Here is a 22,052-nt window from a genome sequence, read left to right on the forward strand (position 1 = left end):
CATGTTTCGATAGAGCAAGTGCAAGAAACTTTGCGGCTCCTAGCGACTAATGCTGGTCTGAAGGTTAACTCCCATAAATCTAATATTTATTTTTCTGATGCAGTGTCAGATGAGGTGAAAGATAGGATTTGTGCCACTCTTGGGTGGCCTTGTGATGCCCTCCCTACGTCTTACCTTGGGCTGCCTTTGTTCACTGGTAAACTAAAGGATGAATGGTGTCAACCTCTCATCAACAAGGTCGAAAAACAGCTTTCTTTGTGGAAGTCCGCCACCCTCTCCTATGCTAGCCGACTATGCCTCCTCAAACACGTCCTTAGCAGCGTTATTGGCTTCTGGACGTCAGTCTTTGCTCTTCCTAAGAAGGTGTCTGGGCTACTTGCTGCATCTATGGCCAACTTTCTATGGGGAGGAGATGGGAACTCTAGAGCTAGGCACCTTATTGCTTGGGACCAAGTTTGTAAACCTTACTCGGAGGGAGGTGTGGGATTACTTCGTCTCGAAGAATGGTCCAAGGCGTGTCAGGTAAAATGGTAGAGTGAATTCAAGAATGCATTGATCCTATATGATTAGAAGAGAATAAAACATTCCTACCACAACATTCATTTAAAGACATTCATACCACAACATAGATCTAAGATTTTTGTTTTGATAACTATCATATATAAGAAGGAAAAGTTTTTAAAAATGGATTGGGGTTGTAGACCATCAAGCATGAATCCAACATTGGGTCATTACTTGATTTTTGGTCTTAGTGAAGTCGGCAAATGAAAAATTAAAATCTTAAATGATAAGAGAAAATATTGAAAGAATGGAAAAGATGAAAGACTTGATCCCATGAGAGATATAGAGAAAGAGAGAGAGAAAGAGATTTTGAAAATCATAAAATCAAAGATTTAAAAGGAAGAGAGATATGTATTCATATACATATTTATATATACATATGTATATATATACATATAGATACGTATATGAAACCTTGTGAAAATGAGGTTTAAATCAAATAGAGAAGAGAAGATCATTTTAGAAAGAGATAAAGATTTAAAATGGAATACACGTATATATATTTATATATACGTACATGAGAGTTTATAAAAGGATATGTTAAGTCATAAAGAGAGAATGACAAAGAAAGATATTCATGTGCACACATACGTATATAACATATATATACGCATATGTCTTCATGAGTATTAAAATCAAGAAATGAATTAAAAATAGCTGACTTCAATTTTTGATGTAGGCCGGAGGGGAACTTGGGCTCATGCAAGAACCTAAGTTAAGTCTCCAAGACCGCATTAGAGAGAGTATTTGGTTTTCAAAATCTTTTAGAAAATATGATTCTAAATATTTTTATGTGTGAAGAAAACACAACTATTACAAGAAAATTGATTTCTCCCGCCATTGGGTATGGAAGAAAATCAAAAATACATGAAATGAGGAATGACGAAGTACTCATTTGGGTGCCTAATCGGGTGATTAAGAAATAAACTAAGCGTGAAAATGACATGAAGTGGCACTTTAACATGTACAAATTCGTGAAGAGCTTTCCCAGATTGGATAAGTCTCAACCTCAAAAATCAACACAACAATAAAGAAATCTCAACCCCAAACACTCATTTTCACCATGCATTTTCTCATTGATTAAGGAAAGATTAAAATACTATGTATGATCATCATCTCAAGCATATATGAGGAATGATGACAATATAGCAAGCATATTTTTGGAGATAAATGAAGAAATGAGATTTATTCCGCCTTGCTCATACTCCCAGTGCACTCAAGATATAGCTCTTTTTTATGGATAAGAAATCATTTGAGATTTCTTGCATGGTCATGGAGAGGTGGCAAGAGGAAAAGAAGAAATAGATGAAAATGAGAGAAAAAATACATACCTCGAATATGAATGATATTGGAAATGAGCCTTCTCTTTTGAATGATCTCGGAGTTGCCTAAGATGAAGCTCCAAGATGATGAACCACCAAGACATCACTTTGTGCTCCTTTGAAGAAATGGAACTTGATGAAGCTTGCTCCCAAAGTTGGAGAAGAATAGAAAAATGAAAAGAGACAGATAAGGAAAATCAAAAATTTGAAGTGAGGAAGCATGACATGGTTGGCTCCTTCGAAGAGTTGTAGTTTGATGACTTGCTCCTAGTTGGAAATGAATAAGAAGAATGAGATGGAAAGTAGAAGAAGGAAATGGAGGAAGAGAGCTAAAAACTTTAAGTCCTCAAGTGAGAATGCACTAGAGCTTCTCCAAGGGTTAGCTCATTGCCCAAGATGAAGGTAAATGGAGGCTTTTATAGAGAGTTTTGGAGCCAAAACTCAAAATTTGAGTCCTTTGAATTTCAAATAATTTTGAATTATTTTTAAAAAGAAATGGGTTTGAAATGAGTATTGATTGGCCATTAAGCCTACAAATCCATTTTTGAGGTTTAGACATGGCTAATGCCCACTTAAAATGCTCAAAATCGCCCTTAACGGTCGATTTTTGAAGAAAAATGGGGTTCATCTGTCGGCACCGGCACAAAAACGTGTGCACACGGCCACAGCCGCGCATGCGATCGCATGTTGCGCGTCACGCATGCGCGACGCGCACGCCGCTGTCGCATGACATGCTAGCACGGTCGTGTGGCCGTGCGACTGGCGCGCGCGTGGCTCGCAAAACCCCTTCATTCTCTTTTTTTTTTGTTTTTTTAAATTTATTTAAAAATGTATAAAATTGGTTTTTTGTTTCAAAAGGGTGGTCGACTCCGTTTCGAGTGACTCCAGACTCGCTTTAAATTTGGACGGGGTTCAATTGCTCACCGACAAGTTCTAGCGCACGATAATGGTTTAAAAACATATTTTGGCGTGAGAATGAGACCTTAAAAAAATGGAAGGTCCGCGCACGCGCGACGCTCAAAATTTGTCGTTTTGAACTTGATTCGAATTTTGGTTTTGGAATGCTTGATTTGGATCTAAACTTGGGTTTAAAAATTCATTTTAAATCGAATAGTTTGCAAATTTGTTTTGGGTCTAAGATTAAATCCGAATACAGTATTTTTGGAAAAATTTAGGGTGACAACAAGTAACCTCAAGTGGCATCCGGGTACCCCGCTTGAGGCGGGGTTGCCCAACTCCACCCAATAACTTATTTTATTTTTAAATATATATTTTTATTATAATTAATTACATATATTATATTATTATGTATTTTTTATTATAATTGAACTGGACCTGCCAGAGCTCAAGGTCAAATTGTAGGCTTTTAGACAGGCCCAAGCTGTGGGCACAACTTGCGGTCCAGTTTGAATCTGACTTATTATCAAGCTAGGCCAGCCGACCCAATGCTCAACCCTACCTCCAGCTCATTCAAAGTGTTCAGTCTTGGGTCTGACATTTTACCTATGTAACTCTCACTTAACTTGCCAGGTTTGGGATGGAAGTTTTTACTTGTGTTTGATTGTGCAAGGTAAATCTGTATCTTTTACCTTGTTTATAATATTATTTCAGTGCACAATCAAACACACTATTATAAAGAGTGTAGTTCGACAGAAAGTAACCAGTTTGCGCGGCCTAACAAGAGAGCAGAATCCCCACCCTTTAGTTTACCAATTCCCTTACCAGATCTGCTTTAAGTGTCTCGGAGTGTCACCCCTACTATGCTCTAATTTGCGTGTCAACAGGAAGTTGACACCCTATGAGCTCCAAATAATGACTGTTCAATTACCAGCCGTTGCTGTTTTGTGGTGTCAACCCCTTTGGGATGGACAGTAACTTGCTTATTGGTGGTTTCAATTACAACAAGAAAAGGGTAGGAGACAAGTGTCAAAGGTAATCCTGAAATTTTATGCAGAAAATCTTCAACATAAAAGTATGCACAGGGCAAATGTTAGTTTCAATCGATCAAGCCATGACCGTTTCACTCATCCACATACACATATTTTGTTTCACAAATCCAACCATACAGATACCTGTAGAATGTTTACAAAATAATATTTAAATTTTATGAAAATTAGACCTTTTTTACTCAAGGACACTAATACATAGTAAACCTTAGACCCTTCAAAAAATAGTGGACCTTTAACTATATATGTAATAAAATAATATGAAGCACTAATGTATAATAAATCAAATCATGTCAGTCTGTGTGGGAAACTGTCACTTTATTTTGAGCTTTTATCAAGGTTTGATGCGTGAGAGAGAGGAAGAGGCTTGGCGGGACTCCAGTAATGTCACACCACTGAACCTCCCATTAGGCAGCGGTGGAAAGCCAACGGGTCCGATCGACTGGGTCAATTATTATCCGCATAATCCGATGCACCTCATATGGATCCCGAATTATCAGGACCAAGCTTTGGATTTGGAGTTACATTGAATCATTTGGATCCAATATGGATTACTGGACCGGTGGAACTGGATATGGGTCATCAGACGTTGATTGCGACCCGCTCCTACTGACAGATCCAAATGGAGGATAGGTTGGTTTACTTTTATAAAGTTGTGCTAAAGGTGCAGACATGGCCGACCCGGAATCATAGTGCCAGACCCCAGCCCCATTGTCCCACAATCCCGTCATAGAGTTGATCTGGCGATGAAAGCGTTTTAGATTAAGGCTTGGATCCAACATTTAAGATCGGTTAGATTCAGATCAGGACTTTATTTTTTAGACCTAATCTCGACGGACTAGCACATGATTTAATATGTAACTGGGTCAGACCTTTAATGGATCTGAATCAGACATCGGACTCAGAAATGGATTTGATCATGAAACTACATATGAAATCTAAATCAATTTGTAATCTGATCCGAAAAGGCCAGCATGAAGTCCCAACAACCTTACCTTCTTCATCTATTCATATGAAAAAAAGTACTATAAGATTCATGACATAAGCCAACCAAAATTCATCATTACAGTGGTGAACACAAGCGAGCCGGGTCCGAGCTGTGCCAAGTCAAGCTTCGTCGAACTCATAAAAATGCTGGGGCTCGCTCGAACTCAAGACAATCTCAACAGAAAAGCTCGAGCTCGACTGGTCGAGCTAGTTTGCAGCTCGTTGAAATGAGCTACCCCAGTGATCCCTCGGCTGCTCTCCATCTTCTTCTTCTTGACTATTCTTCTTCTTCTTCTTCTTGTTTGTGGAGACATCTTAAACAGAGGACACCATGAGAGAGGGGGAATGAAGAGGGAGGGAATCCTCGACAAATCGAGGGTTTTCGAAACCCTCAATCGAGTGACGAGGGATCAGAACCCTCGATCAAACCAATGATCAATAAAGGGTTTGATTGAGGGTTTTTTAAACCCTCAACAAATCGAGGCTTTCTTAAACAGAAACCCTTCTGAACCCTCTCGTTTCTTTCAAGTTCCCCTCCTCTGTTCATTTTCTCCCCTCCTTTTTTTTTCTTTGCAGCATACAAAGCTCGTAATGATGCGTGGTTATCAGCCACCCATGCATGCACTTGTTCGGGCAACCAATGCAGCAGAAATTCTTATGTTTCATCAGAGATAAATGGCATATTAATGTCAGGCCTGGAGATGGTTCCAACCGATGTTAATTTTTTAATTAGCTTAAATAGTAACTTTTAATGGGCATGACATAAACAAGTAACTGGCCATGAATAAGCAATTTGTGGGGGTCCGTGCAGGCAATTGCCCACACAAGGCCATATATAACCCATCCCGGCCGGCCAAGAATATGATGTTTCGAGGACAAGGTTGTCCGTTATCTTGTGCTTTAGTTTTGTGCGATAATTGAAAGTATTGTAATTCATCCCCACCAGCAAGATGCTCTTGCTCATCACAGCTACTTTAGGAAGAAGTGATGGGATTTTCTTTGGAGTTCTATCATCGTCTAAAAGATCTAGAGCTATGAGCTGTCAAGTGGTTACCATCCAGAATGGAGCTGCTACTTATTGCAAAGGCAACTCGAGGAATCGTCGAGTCTTCACATTTATTGTGGATATTTTACTACCAACATGAATGTCTTTTCGTTTTTTCGTATTTTTCATATAAATAAGAAAATTGAATGGTGACTCACTTTTTTTCACATTTTTCACATTGTCATTTGATTCTAAATCACACCATATGCATCTCCCTTCTCTTCTGCCCTCCCACTTTTCTCCTCTTTCTCGTTGCGTGTAGAGCTAGAATTTTAGGGTGCATTCAGGGGCGGAGTCAAGGGGAACCATTAGGGGCCCTGACCCCCCCTAAAAAAAAATTAAAGATATTACATTTAAAATTTTCAGTTGTCGTATATAAAAATTTTAAAAAATGATATTTTGGCTCCTGTTAAAATTTAGAAACTTTAATTTCGTCTCTCATGAAAAATTTTTTGCTTTTGGCTCTACCCCTACGTGCATTACTGAAATGATGTATAAAAAGCATGGCAATGCATGCATGGGTACATTAATTATGTAAAATAGGTGGAATGAACAAATGACTAAAAATAAAACGTGCGGTTAACCAATGCAGCAGAAATTCATATGTTTCATTAGAGATAAATGTCAGACTAATGCCAGGCCACGAGATGGTTCCAAGCAATATTAACTTTTAACTAGTTTAAATAGCAACTTTTAATGTGCAATAAATAAATAACTGGCCGTGAGGTAAATAAATAAGCAATTTTTATGGGTTCGTGTGTGCAATTGCCCACACACACCCATATGTACCCCACCACGGCTAAGAATATGATGTTTCGAGCGCAAGACTATTTTGTGCTTTAGTTTTGTGCGATATTGTAAGCCAAAGATTGCAATATGTATGAGATTATTATGGTCATTTGTGTGATATAAATAGCCCATAGATTGCAATATTATAGACAAGATGTTGAACTTCAAACAAGGCTAAATGTCAATTTGCCAACGAGTGATCTTGTGTGAAACTCAAAGACTGTATCAGTGTATAGTGCACGAAATACATGAATAGAAGTTAATATAACACAAAGGACCCCGAAGGCAGGGGAATTGGGGGGAAGGGGCACCTTCAGGCTTCTTTTTCAGTTGGTGGGTTGTTAACCTCTTGTTCATCCAAAATAAAACACAATTAACCTTATAATGCAGTGAGAGTAGACATAATGCTATGCTAATTGTCACCACAACCAAAAATGGACAAAGTACTTTGGCTGCATTCGTGTGTCTTATGTCCATTGTTCTCTAACGGTTTTATTTTTGGGGATATCCTGCTTCTAAGTTGAATAATATATTATGTACTAATTGCAATACTTATGGGTCGTTTGGTAAAAGAGACATTTTGTAAGTATCTCATAAATCTACCTCAAAAATTAGGGCAAGTTCATGAAACAATAGTTTTAGTGTTTCATGAATCTACCGAATATTTAGGACAGATTCATGAAACACTCACAAGTGTACTTGCTGCCAAAGAGCCTCCAAGAGGTTGTTTGAAAACAATAGCAAGATGTTACTTTTTCATGCATCAGCCATAAAACATTTTTTAAAGTGTCCTATAAATTTAACCTACTTTTAGGTTGGAAGCATGGGATAGTAACATTTTTACTATTTCCAAACAGCCTTAATAGGAACACTTTGTTATTATTCCATGTATTTTTTCCAAAAATTGGGGTAGATTCATTAAATATTTTCACTAATGTTTTATGAATATGCCTCAATTTTTGAGAGACATACATGAAACACTAACAAAGTGTTCCTCTTGCTAAACAACCTTTAAATGACGTTTGGATTTTGTTTGAGTAACTATTGTTTTATAATCTGGTTTCACATAATATTTGGATTTTTTTTTACCAAAAAAATACTGAGCCTTGTTTTTTATAAAAAAAAAACATTTTGATTTCTTGGTCTTCAAAATTTGAGTTTTGATCTTCAATCTTTGGCCTTGGTTATTTTTATTTGGCCCATTCTTTGTGTCTCTGCTGGTTCTTAATTTAATAATGGAAAACTAATTTTGGTAGATACGGGGTTCGGGTCTTCTGGATCAAACCCTGTCTTAGCTGTATGAAATAGGAGCATTTCGGATTTAAAATCCAATGATGGCATTTGGATCAGAACCCCATCAAACTCCAATCTTGTCATAAAAAGGTTCGATTTGGTAAAGAAATAGATCTGACCCGCTTTCCAAAGAAGCTTCCCACCACCAATGGTAACAAGTACCATGAAAAGGCCGAAGGTCAAAATGGAAAATAATGTTTTCCGAACAGCTACTGGCGACACAAGATGCCATGCTCGTGACAGAATCGGACATCACATGTGATCAACCTCCTAGTCCATGACTTGAAACATTTTCCTATTTTTCTAATAATTTATTTTCACTCTCTCTCTCTCTCTCTTTTCAAATATTTTTTTATATATTTGTACAAACAAATGAGATTGGAAAGATATCTTAAATTACAACTAATTTACGGATGATGGTGCCACAACTCATGGGGAATGAAACATGTACAACATGGTGCAACACACAACGTGAAGTGGTCACAGAGCGATAGAGAGGGAGGAGTCCATTCCCTTATCACGTTGATGTTACGTTAAACCATACCAATTACTGCACAACGCGGCAGCCATGGTAATGAGGACCAGACTCATTGATGCAGACCTAATTGCATTCATGTGACACCACGCTGGCTTGACTGCATTTTGATTCAACAACCTTGGAGGAGGAGGGGGGGGGGGTGGGGGGTTTGATTATTTTATATTTGAAACTCATAGATCTGATATGGTAAAAAAATCAATAGTCATCAAATCAAGGATCTTAAGTAGACGTAAATCCTTGTATTATATTTTGCATCGAGAAAAAGTCAAATTTAAAAACTGCAATTGATTTGACATATTTTTATTGATATAGTAAAAGATTTCATACTTCATCAAATGAAGGAACTTTTTCAGACCTAAATAGTATTTTTAAATCTTCATTTATATATGTACATTGAAGAAGAAAAAAATCGAATTTAAGATATCTTTCCAACCTCTCATGCAATCAAATAGGGCCTTAGGTTGAGCCCAATATCGTTCTAACCTCACGCAAAGCATTCTTCCAGTCGCTCACCTCTTCCTTTAGCTTCTCATTATTCTCATGCCTCTCGAAAGCTGGCAGAAAAGGACCTTTCTGATTCCCAAAATCGGAAGGTTCAACACCGAAGAATACAGGAAGAATGATGAGCCTCCATGGCTCCGCCCTCCTGCACTTCACCATCTTGGTAATCTCTCCCAAACACCACTCGGAATCAGCGTAACCCTCAGAGATGATGGGCACAAACATCCTCCCCTTTCTATGTACCCAGACAAGTTATTCACCCTCTCACCCTTCTCCAAATTCACGTTATCTATGAAGGTAGAGATGCCCCTTGTTACCGAGGTGTCATAAAGATGGGCAACGAATCCCTTGGGGATCATGAAGCCACCGAGTGAAAGGCAAAACTAAGGTCCCCAACAGCAGCCGTGCTTCTACCAGTGCTGCCTCCAATCGGCGGGCTGGAGGTAAGTCAACTAACCCAAATCCTTTTGCTAATTTAATGCATCTTAGCCCGAACTGTAATCTAGAGAAGGATGGGCCTCCTGGATTCTCCTCTAACCTGAACGGGGAGAAAGTAGCTAGCCCCAACAAGTCATCGGCAGAGAGGGAGACCCCGGTGCTCAAATTCTTGAGCGTCTCTAAGGACTCAGAGTCTTCATGCAATACGAAGTATGTCAATAGTAGGCAAGGCCAAAAAAAAGGTTTCCGATACATGGGTAGGGGGAAGAAGGGGAGACCCCCCTCGAAGGCTACCAACCTCATTGAGCTTCTTATGGCTCACTCACCTGGTTCTAAGAAGAGAAAGATGGTGGTCAGGACAGAGGGGAATGTTGCTCAATTGGAAAATATTGAGGAGGCCATTTCTGCTGAAGGGGAGAGCTCCAAACGGGATACTATGGAGGCGTGTGAGCCTCATGATAACAACCCTAATTCTTTCCCATGAAAGTACTGTACTGGAATATCCGAGGTCTCGCTAGGATGGAGGCCCAAAAGGAGTTGAGAGATATTATGGTTCAAGCGAAGCCTGAGATTGGGTTCATTTCTGATTTTATGGTTGATTCTCTTGCATGCTACTATGAAAAGCGTTACCGATTATGATTTTTTGTCTAATGATAATGTGTTCAATGGTAGGGGTAGAATTATGTCTTTTTGGAGGAAGAATGTTGTGCAGGTTCTTAGTTACATTGTAGACACATTGGGTTGGTATGTGTTTGAAGGACCTTCGCGATGACAGAAAAACTATTATATTTGGTATCTACTTGCCTACGAGGCTTGTGGATAGGCTGGAGAGCCTTATTAGGCTTGAGGCAGTGGTCTCCAGGATAAATGGACCATGTATGGTCATAGGGGATTTCAATGCTATGATGGGTAGCTGGAACAAAACGGGAGCTCCTCCTGTAGCTAGATCTTCGCTGGCCTTCAATCGCTTCATTACATCCTGCCTTATGACTGAAGTGGAGGACCCCTCCAAGAAATTTATGTGGTCTAATCATAGAAGGGGGTCACATGCTGTGTTGTGTAAGCTTGACTGGTCTTTTGTGAATGGTAAGTGGGTTTCTGAATTTGGTGCTTGGGGAACTCTCAAGGTCTCTACTTCCTCCACTTCTGATCACAGCCTTTTAGTGTATCAGATGTCCACGAATGGTATTCTAAACAAGGGTCGTCGTCCCTTCAGGTTCTTCAAGCCTTGGATCATGGATTCAGATGGGTTGGATATAGTCAAGAAGGAATGGGGCTCCAATGTCACAGGCTGTCCCATGATCAGACTCCTTAAGAAGCTAGGGTTAGTTAAATCTGCCTTACTGAGATGGAATGCGGAGAAGTTTGGTCGGCTAGAAAGCAGGATCGAGAACCTTCGTCTTCGCCTAGACCAGAGCAGGCTTCTTGTTGAACATGGGGACTGGGGAGCTACTAAACAGGAGTATGAGATTAGAGGTTTGCTCAATGATGCCCTTCTTATGGAAGAAGTTATGTGGAAGCAAAGGTCTCGGATTAGATGGCTTGCTGAAGGGGACAAAAACACATCTATCTTCCACATCATGGCCAACTGTCGTAAGGCTAAGTGGTATATCAGAGTCATTGAAGTTGATGGGGAAACACATACAGAGGAGGCCAAGATTTTGAAGGCGTGTGTACTTCCCATTTCCAACAGCTTTTGGGGTCTGATGTAGCATGTGGAGATATGTTTGCAGATATAGAAGACGGCGACATGGTTACCGATGAAGAGAACCAATGGATGCTTCAACCAATCATGAGAGAGGAGATCGTTATGGCAGTCAAGAGTTTAGACAAGGACAGTGCTGCTGGCCCAGATGGCTTCCCGAACTATTTCTATAAGGACTGTTGGAGCATCATAGGAGATGATGTGGTTGTAGCTGTGCAAGATTTCTTCCTAAAAGCAAAACTTGTTGGCAGTGTTAACCACACCATGATCTGCTTGATAGCAAAACAACAGAGTGCCATCAGGGTTGAGGATTATAGGCTCATATCTCTATGCCACGCCATTTATAAGATTATTGCAAAAATTATCGTTATCAGGATGAGGGATGTCATCATGCGACTGGTTCAAAGGAACCAAGCTGCTTTTTCTAAAGGGAGACAAATTCAAGACAACATATTATGGGCGAATGAGATTGCTAATTCTAAAGATTTTTGGTCGAAAGGGGGCTGTTTTCTTAAGTTGGACCTCTCAAAGGCTTATGATAGAGTTTCTTAGAAATTTTTGCAGAATAGCATGCATGTGATGGGATTCTACCCCAGATGGACAGAATTAGTGATGAAATGTGTTACTTCAGTGTCGTATGAGATGGTGATTAATGGTCGCTTGGGGGACAGGTTCACCGCTTCGAAAAGACTCAGACAGGGGGACCCGATGTCCCCATACCTTTTTATTCTTGTTATGGAAATCTTCAACCGCCGTATTCAAGTGCAGGTTCGCAACAAGACCATCCAAATTCTCAAGATCCGGAATGTTTCTCAAGAGACAGGAGCGGTTATGTATGTCGACGATGTTCTCATGGTTTCTAAGGCTTCTATAAGTTCCTTTTGTGCCATTAAAGATATGCTTGAGCAATTTGAGAAGTTCGCTGGTATGAAAGTGAACAAGGAAAAATCTGTTGTCTTCCTGGAAAAAATTCTAGATTGCACGGTACAGGATCTCAGCAACATCCTTCAATGGCTGATTGGTTCCCTTCCAGCAGATTATCTTGGTGTTCCCTTTTTCTGTGGTAGACTGACTGAGGACATGTGTTGTCCACTGATTTCTAAAATGGAAAGTAAGTTGGCAGGATGGAAAGCTCGCATTCTTTCTTTTGTTGGGCGTATCATCCTTATTAAAAATATGTGTTGTCTACCCTCACCCACTATTGGATGATGGTCTTTTGTCTTCCTCGTAGAATCAATAAAAAACTTGAAAATATTTGCAAGAGATTCCTTTGGAATGATGGTGAGTCTACTCGGCATATCCACCACATCAGTTGGGATAGACTTTGTAACCCTTATGATCTTGGGGGCATTGGCCTCCCTAAAATGGAGGACCTGAACCGCGCACTATTGGCTAGCAGGTGTAGCAAGCTCTTGATGGATGATGGCATATGGGACAAGGTGTACAAAGATAAGTACCTCTAAAAGAATAGCCTTTAGACCCTTAATGGATCAATTATATGTAGCTGGGGCTGGAAGGGGCTCATTTGGGGCTGGAGGTTTATTCAGGATAAGACAGAGTGGAAGCTTGGGGATGGGAACCGTTGTCGTTTCTGGCTTGATCCTTGGCAGGGTAGGCCACTTATCCAACGGATAAGTGGGGAGAGTTATGTTAATATTGTTAGGGAACTCAATACATCAGTTAATAATAAGGTGCTCTTGAACAGGGGGGACACGAATGGTTTTGAGGATGTGTGGATAGGCCTCATTGGCAACATAGACTCCATCCCCCTATCTAATGAAACTGACCAGGTTGTTTGGAGACACAACCATCAACCTTGTACTGGGGTTGGAGACATACTTGACCATACTAGGGGAGCGAGGGAGAGAGAGAGTTGGAGGAAATACATTTGGCAAGGAAAAGCCCCCTCTAGTGCTTGCTGGTTCAGTTTCCTTGCCAGCGAGGGCAGATTACCCACTTTAGACAGAATCAAGAAACTAGGTTTTCATCTTGCCAATTGTTGTCTCTTTTGCAGGAAAGCTGAAGAAACTAATGATCATGCTATCCTTCATTGTGAGGTAGCCAGAGAAATCTGGGAATGGATCTCAGCCAAGTTTGGCGTCATCTATTCACCCACTCGCAAATTCCAGCTTGAAATCCAACGGTGGATGCATAAGAAGGTGTGTGACGGGTGTGTTGGATAATTGCTTTCCTTATTGTCTGCTGGCGAATCTGGTGGCATCGCAATCGGCTAGCGCATGAGGACCAATCTATTACAGCCTTAAAGAAGATATATGGTCGACATGTGTGGCAACTTTCTTGGGTCTCAAATGGACAAAGGAAACGAAAGACACTGTCCGTACTTGAGCCATTTCCAATCTGATGTGGTCTGTCAGACGCCAAGAACCTGCTAATATGCTCTTTTTTGCGGTTACACATGTTGAAGTTGCTGGGAAGTTGAGGGTTGCTGGAAACTCCTATTCTAGTGATGGAGTGAATGTTATGGCTATATTGTTGAGCCCTAGGGGCAGGGTACTCGCTGGTGAGCTGGAGGTGATGGAAAAGCTGTTCAGATATCATAAGGAGTATGGCGGTCGTATTTCTATTTGCACTAGGATCGAAGCCCTTACTCGGTGGGTACGGCAACATTATGACGGTAGCAGAATATGGTCGGAGTTCCACATGTTTGTCAAAGATTTCCACTACAATGTCAAGATTGAAAGGAATCATCTTACGGCGGATTTTGGGTCCTTCATCACCTCCCACGTCAAGGAGTTGAGGGATGTTTTTTTGTGTGCAAGCTAACTTTCACTGATTTTTAGCTTTTTTCCTGTATCTAGTGTCTTGTAAGTTGTTTTTCGGAAGAGCTAAGTCAGCCTTTGGGTATACTGTGTCTGAAGGATAGTAGTCTTTTGCTTTTTTGCTATCTTTTCCCTTTTTGTATAGCTCATTTTGTTTAATAAAGGTAGGGGGCCGCATCCCCCAGCAAGCTGTTATTGTGAATCCCTTGCGGGTGTTGGGTCCTCTTAAAACTTAAGAAAGCATCATTTGTGAACATCATCTCCTTGGGAAGTTTGTGAGGATGCCTCAGTTCCATCGACACCACAACTATGAGAGCAGACGTCATTCTCCTCGGTAGCTCCTTCCATTGCGAACAATTGGCCAATAGATTAGAATGTTCCCAAAGAAACAATGAGACCGCTTCCTAGGGTTTTCCCCCAGCAACGGTTATGGCTGGAAAGATTTGGTTAGTTTTCATATTTAATTTCATAACTGCAAGTGGCCCTTCTTGCAGTTACAAAATGTAAATATGGGGCTCAAGGCCACTATCTAACATCTCCTACTTAGTCATGAAACTGTCAGATTGTTTCCATTGTTTGTGGGTTTCCTTGATCTTTAGTTACGTAGTTTTCCATATCAGTTTATCCATCATAACTTAAATTTTGTTCAAAGGTTGTAGCAAGGTTTTTCTTTCATTTGTTTTTCATCACAACCTTTCAAATATTCAATATATTTTACATTACTTACGAGGCTTTTTTCATGCACAAGTATTTTCAATCGTAACATATTAAACTTAGTCTCATGTGAACCACAAGCTTTACATAAAAATCAACAAGAATGCTCTTCATTATAATGCTAGCAATCATATAAGCATTTGAAGCGTACATGTATATTCTCTTTTTATTCAATAATGAAGTTAGCTTAGATATTTTTCAACCACCTCACAAAGAGAGGATCTTCTTAGCCCGTACGGGCTACATGCTTGGCTAATAAATCATTAGGAATTCTTTTTGTTAAAAATGCTAGCAATTATATGAATATATCTTTTCTTTCATTTTGTCATTGTGGATAATCATATAACAATTGCAGAATTGGCTGCCTCTACTCTGCGCGGGAGAAGGTAGCCGAGCTTTCTCTTCGGCAGAAAAAGGAAAAATTAAAAGAAAAGAAAAGGGGAAACGAGGAGGTCGCTTGTTGATGAAACAGCTTTGGGGTGAAGATATCCTTCTTTTTTTTTTACATATTTTTCAATAAAATTATATAATGGCAAAGAGAAAATATTGTTTCTATAATGTTATTATTTCTAGGAGAATGTGAGATTTTAGAAGATTATTCTATCTATAAAAGATGCCAAATGTTGATATCTAAGGACGTAGTAGTTGCCAATGAGGATGTGTGGATAGGCCTCATTGGCAACATAGACTCCATCCCCCTATCTAATGAAACTGACCAGGTTGTTTGGAGACACAACCATCAACCTTGTACTGGGATTGGAGACATACTTCACCATACTAGGGGAGCGAGAGAGAGAGAGAATTACAGAGAGAGAGAGAGAATTACAGAAATTTTTTGCAAACAATTACAGAAAATGCATTTTTTAAAAAAAATGTGATAAATTAAATGATCATTTAAACCTTTAAAAAACGTGTTTTTTGAACAAAAACGTTAAAAATTGTTTTTTTTTGCTTTTTTATTTTTTTAAGTATTTTTAATGTCAAACAGTTTTTTTACTTTTTATTTTTAATTTGTTGCAAATCTACTTACCATGTGATGTTTGTGTTATTAGTTTTTCACTTATTTTATATTTTTTATTTTTTCGTTTTTTAAAATTTTTAGAAATTTTAATTTTATAGTGGAAAACTAATTTTGGTAGATATGGGGTTCAGGTCTTCTGGATCAAATCTTGTCTTAGCTGTGTGACATAGGAGCATTTCAGATTTAAAATCCAATTATGGCATTTGGATCCGAATCCCGTCCAACTCCAATTTTGTCATAAAAAGGTTGGATTTGGTATAGAATTAGATCCAACCCGTTTTACAAAGAAGCTTCCCACCAATGGTAAAGAATATCGATGAAAAGGGCGAAGGTCAAAATGGGACTTAATGTTTTCCAAACAGCTACTCGAGACACAAGATGCCATGCTCTTGACCATGACAGAATCGGACATCACATGTGATCAACCCACTAGTCCATGACTTGAAACATTTTTCTATTTGCTCCAATAATTTATGTTCAACCGAAAATTCTTTTTCTCTCTCTTCAAATATATATATATATATATATATATATATATATATATATATATATATATATATATATATATATATATATATATATTTGTACAGAACAAATGAGATTTACTTTTCAATATAGCACAAAGAGATTTCTAAATTTTTCTACGATAAATTAATATATATATATATTTTTTGGTGATAAATTAATATATATATATATATATATATATATATATATATATATATATATATATATTGGTGTCGTTGAGAAGAATAGAAGTGATCTCGACTGTCCCATGGCTATGATCGTGTCCTCCCTTTAAGCGTATCTGCCATGGTAGAAGCAGAGCAACAGAAGTAATCGGTCGGCGATCACTTTCAGCAGCAGCTCCTGTTTACAGCGCCTGGAAGTGTGCTGCCGCAGCTTGTGCAGCGGATTGCAAGATTAACCCCAACTGTAGCAGATTTGGGGAAACAGGGGATAATCGGTCGCCAACTGTTGCAGGCAACTTCCTGAAGACGGGCGATATTTAAAAAATCGACTTCTCCTTTTCCGATTCTCAAAAAATCCAAGATTGTGCAGGAATAATCTAAGCTATTGGTCCATTGCTCGACAGCTGAAAATGCCAAATATTACAGCGCAACAAGATTGAAACACCGTAGATTTGTCGGTTTTGTCCCACCGATAACAGTCGCATGAACAGAGGGGAAAAACAGAATTTCACATATGCAAATGGCGACTAATTCTTGAATAAAATCATGCTAATTCACCAAAGAATTATTAAAATGCATCACCAAAGGAGATTGGAATCCAATTTCGATCAGAAATTGGATCACAGTTACCAGACTGAGCAGGAACTCCACTGTCGGTCCTCTGTTTTCCAGTGGGCGTCTGTTCTATCCGTTTCTTGAAAAAACTCCTTACAGATTTTGATTCTCCATCTAAATCCACCTCTTCTTGGTCGATTTTCCTGTACTCCGCAGCAACTCCTACTCCTGGAATTCTCAGAGTCGACAGAATTTCTTTGTTGCAAATGTCAGAAACGAACCAATTGCAGCTCCTAACGAATCATCTCCAAGTCCTCTGATACCATGTTAAGAAGTATATAATAGAAAAACAAAGACTGCGAGTGGGATAAAAAAACAGGGAAGACAACAATATACGTGGTTCAACTTGTAGCCTACATCCACCAGAGAAAAGGGGCATTCTTCTTCTTCATACTTTCACTCACACCTTTACAGCAGGGATACATCCCGTTATATAGGTTACACTCATCACATTTAGTTGGAAACAAATTTTGAGAGATTTATGAGAATCTTCAGTTGCTGCCGTTAGAGTTGCTCTTTGATTCCGATGATCTTGACGACTTCATAACGATAACGCACCAGATCAGCATCCAATCTCCTCCCAAAAATAGCGGATCTTCTAATCTCTTTTTATGGAAGCTGAGAAATTGCCGCCTCATCTCATTGTAACGAACACTATCACTATAAGAAAACCCTTTGACCTTTGATAGGGGGTTTTCTTACCTTCGTCGGAGGAGAGCATGACAATGTCAATGCCTTGCCCATCCGAAAGAGGATACACCTGAAACCCTAACCTTTGACCACCATTTTTCTTGTTCGACACAGTCATAAGGGGCTGTGTCGATTGCCTCTTCATCGTCGGTGCCGAAAGACCAAATTTGACACCCGTTCTTCAATGCCGTCTTGAATGGATGCTGTTGACGGTGGTTTTTTTGCCTACCATCCAAGAATTACTGTTGTCCGACGGTTGATTTTAAGTCACAGTAAGAGATTTAACCTTACAGTCCATACCCAGCGTCCTCGCCAGAGGAAAAAAAAAGTTCGCCCAAAAAAGATTCTGACGACGGGTTTTTGCCCTTTGTTAGAGCTTCAGACGACTTCGACAAGCCACTTAAATGCTGTCGGAGAAATAGTGTGCTTCGACGGTACATTTTACCCACTGAGTAGGGGTGAACACGAGCGGAGTCGAGCTCGAGTTCAGTTAGCTTGAGTTCGGCCCCGCTAATGAAACTTTGAGCTCGACTCGGTTCGGTTAATGAACCCTTGAGCTTGACTCAGCTCGAGCTTGAGAATAGGTCGACAAAAGCAGCAACACAAGCTTGACTAAGCAGTTACGTGTTGAAATTGAGCTCGGCTCGATTAACGCTCGACAAACTCATTTAAATAGAATTTATGTCACCAATATGCGGGGTGTGGGTGCCGGCGAGGTACATCTCAAAAAATTTAGGTGCGGCAAGAATATTTATTATTATCATTAATTTATTATTATAATATATTAATAATATCATATTTATTAAAAAAACCAAAAAAATAAACTCAAATTAACGTGGTGCAGTTTGGGTGCGAATGGGTTGCACCCGCACCCGCGTCGCATAGATGCGGGTGCGTCTTCTTTCCTGCCGCAGCCTGGTAACATAAAATAGAATTGATATTTATCATTTTGTGTTGAGCTCGATCTCGACTCGATTAAGGCTCGACAAACTCATCTGAATAGAATTTATATTCACCGTTACATGTTGATTTCGAGTTCAACTCGATTAATGCTCGACAAAATCGTAAACTTGTTTGAATATATCAATTTGATTAAGGTTCAACAACGCGATTAAGGCTCGAGCTCAACTCGGCAGTTACGTGTTGAGCTCGAACTCAACTCAATTATTTGAACCAGTCGACTCATGAACTCGAGCTCGACTCGTTAGGCAAATGACTCAACCCAAACTCGTTCATGAGCCGAACTTTAACGAGTCGAGTTCGAGTAACTCAACTCGTTGTTCACCCCTACTTGCAAGTCCCTAACGAGTGTCCCCGACATCACTGTCCTTGCTGCTAATGCTACCCTGCAACTATAGCATCACCAAAGCCTTGGGAGGGAATATATTTTAGTCACCCATACTCTCTTTTCAAAAGTTTCTCATCTCTCTCACATCTCACCTGGTCCTCTATCATCTCACCCTTGCTCAAGGAGCACCATCTATGATTTCCAATTATTAGATGCATAGGTCCATAGCGACGATGCGGCTAAAGAAAGTAGAGAGCAAGAGAGAACTGGGAAAAAAAGGAACACGAAATTAACGTGGTTCGGTTCTTGTGAACCTACGTCCACGATCAGAGAATCAAAAGCCTTCCTTCCTGGTTTCTTTTGTTTCTTTACACAATACACTTTCTATGTACAACGACACTATATGTACAGCAACAAGAAGCTACTGAGATCTCCGTGTAACCGGCGAGAGATTGTTGGGCATAATTGTTTCAGCTTGAGAATCGTGAGCCAAATCACCATCTTTATGATCTTTCTTTTTCTCTTTTCTTCTTATCTCGTCATCAATATTACTTTCCTTTTCTCCGTGCGTTTCATTGTGAGAAGCGTGGATCAGATTGGGAACGTTCTGGCTGGCGCAGGATAACTGATGCTTTCCATTTGAGGCCATTACTAAATGACATTGCATAGAAGATTTTCTGCTTCCGTTTTGTTCCTTGCAGTTGTCAATACCAAGGCTGGACATTGCATTAGAGTTGGGCGTTACATTATTTGATTGACGATTTCCTTGCTGGCTTGATTGCTCAGGATTTGCATGAATCAGATTTGAATGTTCGTCTTTAATACGCCCCTCAAACGAAAACGGCTGGTGACGTTGAGTTTGGCCCGTGAATTTAAAAACTGATCTTTCCCCAAGGCTTTGGTAAATACGTCCGCAATTTGATCAGAAGAAGTCACGTATCTAGTGATGAGATGCCCTGAAGTCTCCATTTCACGCACATAATGATAATCAATCTGAATATGTTTTGACCGATTGTGTAAAACTGGATTTTTGGCTAAATAGAGAGCACTGATATTATCACAAAGAAGAACAGGTGCTTTCATAATGGGAATGCCAATATCTCTAAGGATTTGAAGGAGCCAGGTTAATTCTGCAGTTGTTGATGCCATGGAATGATATTCAGCCTCGGTGCTAGATCGAGCGACGGTAGTTTGCTTCTTCGCACTCCAAGAAATACAATTTGCTCTTAGAAAAGTACAGTACCCTGTTGTAGATCTTCTGGTAAGATGACATCCAGCCCAAACTGCATCAGAAAAAGCATATAAATCGACCGTGCTTTGAGAGAGAAGATGAATTCCATAATCGGTGGTCCCTTTGATGTAATGGAGAATACGCTTGGCAATGTTGAAGTGAGCTCGGGTAGGATTCTGCATAAATTGACTGATGAAAATTACTGAAAAAGATATCTCTGGCCGAGTGATTGTCGGGTACTATAATGATCCAACTATCGCACGATAAAATGTGGGATCTGGGTATGATGAAGTGTCCAGAAGATCTAACTTAGTTGCCGTAGGAGTGCTCATTGGTTTGCAATCAAGCATTTGTGCTCGTTCCAAAATGTCTCGAGCATATTTTGCTTGATTGAGGAAGAGACCATCGCCAGTGTGCAAAACTTCAATCCCAAGAAAATAGCTGAGTTGCCCCATATCTTTCACAGGAAATTCAACTTGAAGTTTAGAGAGAAAATTCTGAATTAAGCTGGAAGAGCTACCTGTAAGCACCATATCATCAACATAGATTAAGAGAATAAGACAATTGTTATTCTCATGAAACGTGAACATTGATGGGTCTGAATAGCAGCTCCGAAATCCATTGACGAAGAGGAAATCACTTAGCCGTTGAAACCATGCTCTAGAGGCTTGCTTCAGTCCATATAAAGCCTTTTTAAGACGACAAACGTGATGCGGAAGAAGAGGATCTTCAAACCCTGGTGGTTGAGACATATAGACTTTTTCATCAAGCGATCTATGTAGGAAGGCATTTTTAACATCTAATTATTTGATGCTCCAATTGAAAATGGTTGCAATAGAAAGAACGAGCCTTATAGTAGTCGGTCGAATGACGGGAGAGAAAGTCTCTTGATAATTGATTCCTTCAACTTGAGTGAAACCCTGGGCAACCAAGCGTGCCTTTAGCCGATCAAGGCTTCCATCAGGTTTGAGTTTGGATTTGAAAACCCATTTAGATCCAACGACGTTCATATTGGGTTTTCTTGGAACTAATTCCCATGTATTATTGGATCTCAGCGCTATCATTTCGTCTTCCATCGCCGCTCTCCACCCATCATGTTGAAGAGCATGTTGGATTCTTTTGGGCTCTTTTTGAATGCTAGAATAAGTGATATGAACATTGGCATATTTGGGATTGGGTTTGTGAATGCCCGTCATAGCTCTGGTGGTCATTGTTCTGTTTTGCGAAGATGTTGCTCGTGTCATAGACCTTGTAACTATGGCTCGAGTTTCCATGGAGCTCGATGGAAGAGTCTTAATTTAGGGTGTTTCTGAATGATGGGGGCTAGATGAAGCTGATGGCATCGGATCAGGTGGATCGGCTGAATCATCATTTGTAGGTAAGGAGCTGACATTGGTCGCGTCGTGAACATAGACATTTAGACGCGGGTCTGGTGCAGGGCTGCCATAAGGTGTGAGATCGTCAGATTCTAACAGAGTTCCAGCACTTGAGCTTTCAATGTCGTCAAAAGATGTAAAATCACTTCCCATGACGTTGTCCTTGTAGAGGGAAGATGGATGTTTGAAAGGGAGTGAATTTTCATCAAAAACGACATGCCTTGATATATATAGACGTCTGGAATTTGGTTCAAAGCACTTGTAACCCTTATGAAAGGTGCTATAGCCAATAAAAACACATGGAACAGATTTAGGATCAAATTTGTTCCTTGCATATCCTCGCAAATAAGGGAAACATCTACTCCCAAAAATGCGCATGCTGGAATAATCAGGGATCTTGTTAAACAAGATGGCAAAAGGTGACTGCATGCTCAAAGTAGCGGAAGGCAGCCTGTTCATTAGGAAAACCGCAGCTGAAAAGGCGTCAGTCCATGCTGGAGCATTAGAATGAAAAAGTAAT

General features: G+C 39.8%; 3 protein-coding genes across 3 annotated transcripts; all 3 read left to right on the forward strand.

The window, feature by feature from the left end:
- The first annotated feature begins 10,166 nt into the window (after positions 1-10,166).
- LOC126410668 (uncharacterized) lies at positions 10,167-11,132 on the forward strand. The gene has a single exon (XM_050081130.1). It carries the CDS (start codon positions 10,167-10,169, stop codon positions 11,130-11,132), a length of 966 nt encoding a protein of 321 aa, XP_049937087.1.
- Positions 11,133-11,143: 11 nt separating this feature from the next.
- LOC126410669 (uncharacterized) lies at positions 11,144-11,677 on the forward strand. Its single transcript, XM_050081131.1, has one exon. The coding sequence runs from the start codon at positions 11,144-11,146 to the stop codon at positions 11,675-11,677; it is 534 nt and encodes a 177-aa protein (XP_049937088.1).
- Positions 11,678-11,767: 90 nt separating this feature from the next.
- Positions 11,768-13,909, forward strand: LOC126410670 (uncharacterized). Its single transcript, XM_050081132.1, has 3 exons — positions 11,768-12,236; positions 13,140-13,182; positions 13,501-13,909. The coding sequence occupies exons 1-3, from the start codon at positions 11,768-11,770 to the stop codon at positions 13,907-13,909; spliced, it is 921 nt and encodes a 306-aa protein (XP_049937089.1).
- Positions 13,910-22,052: the final 8,143 nt, after the last annotated feature.

Source organism: Nymphaea colorata, chromosome 13 (assembly GCF_008831285.2).
Source record: "Nymphaea colorata isolate Beijing-Zhang1983 chromosome 13, ASM883128v2, whole genome shotgun sequence".
Lineage (NCBI taxonomy): Eukaryota > Viridiplantae > Streptophyta > Magnoliopsida > Nymphaeales > Nymphaeaceae > Nymphaea > Nymphaea colorata.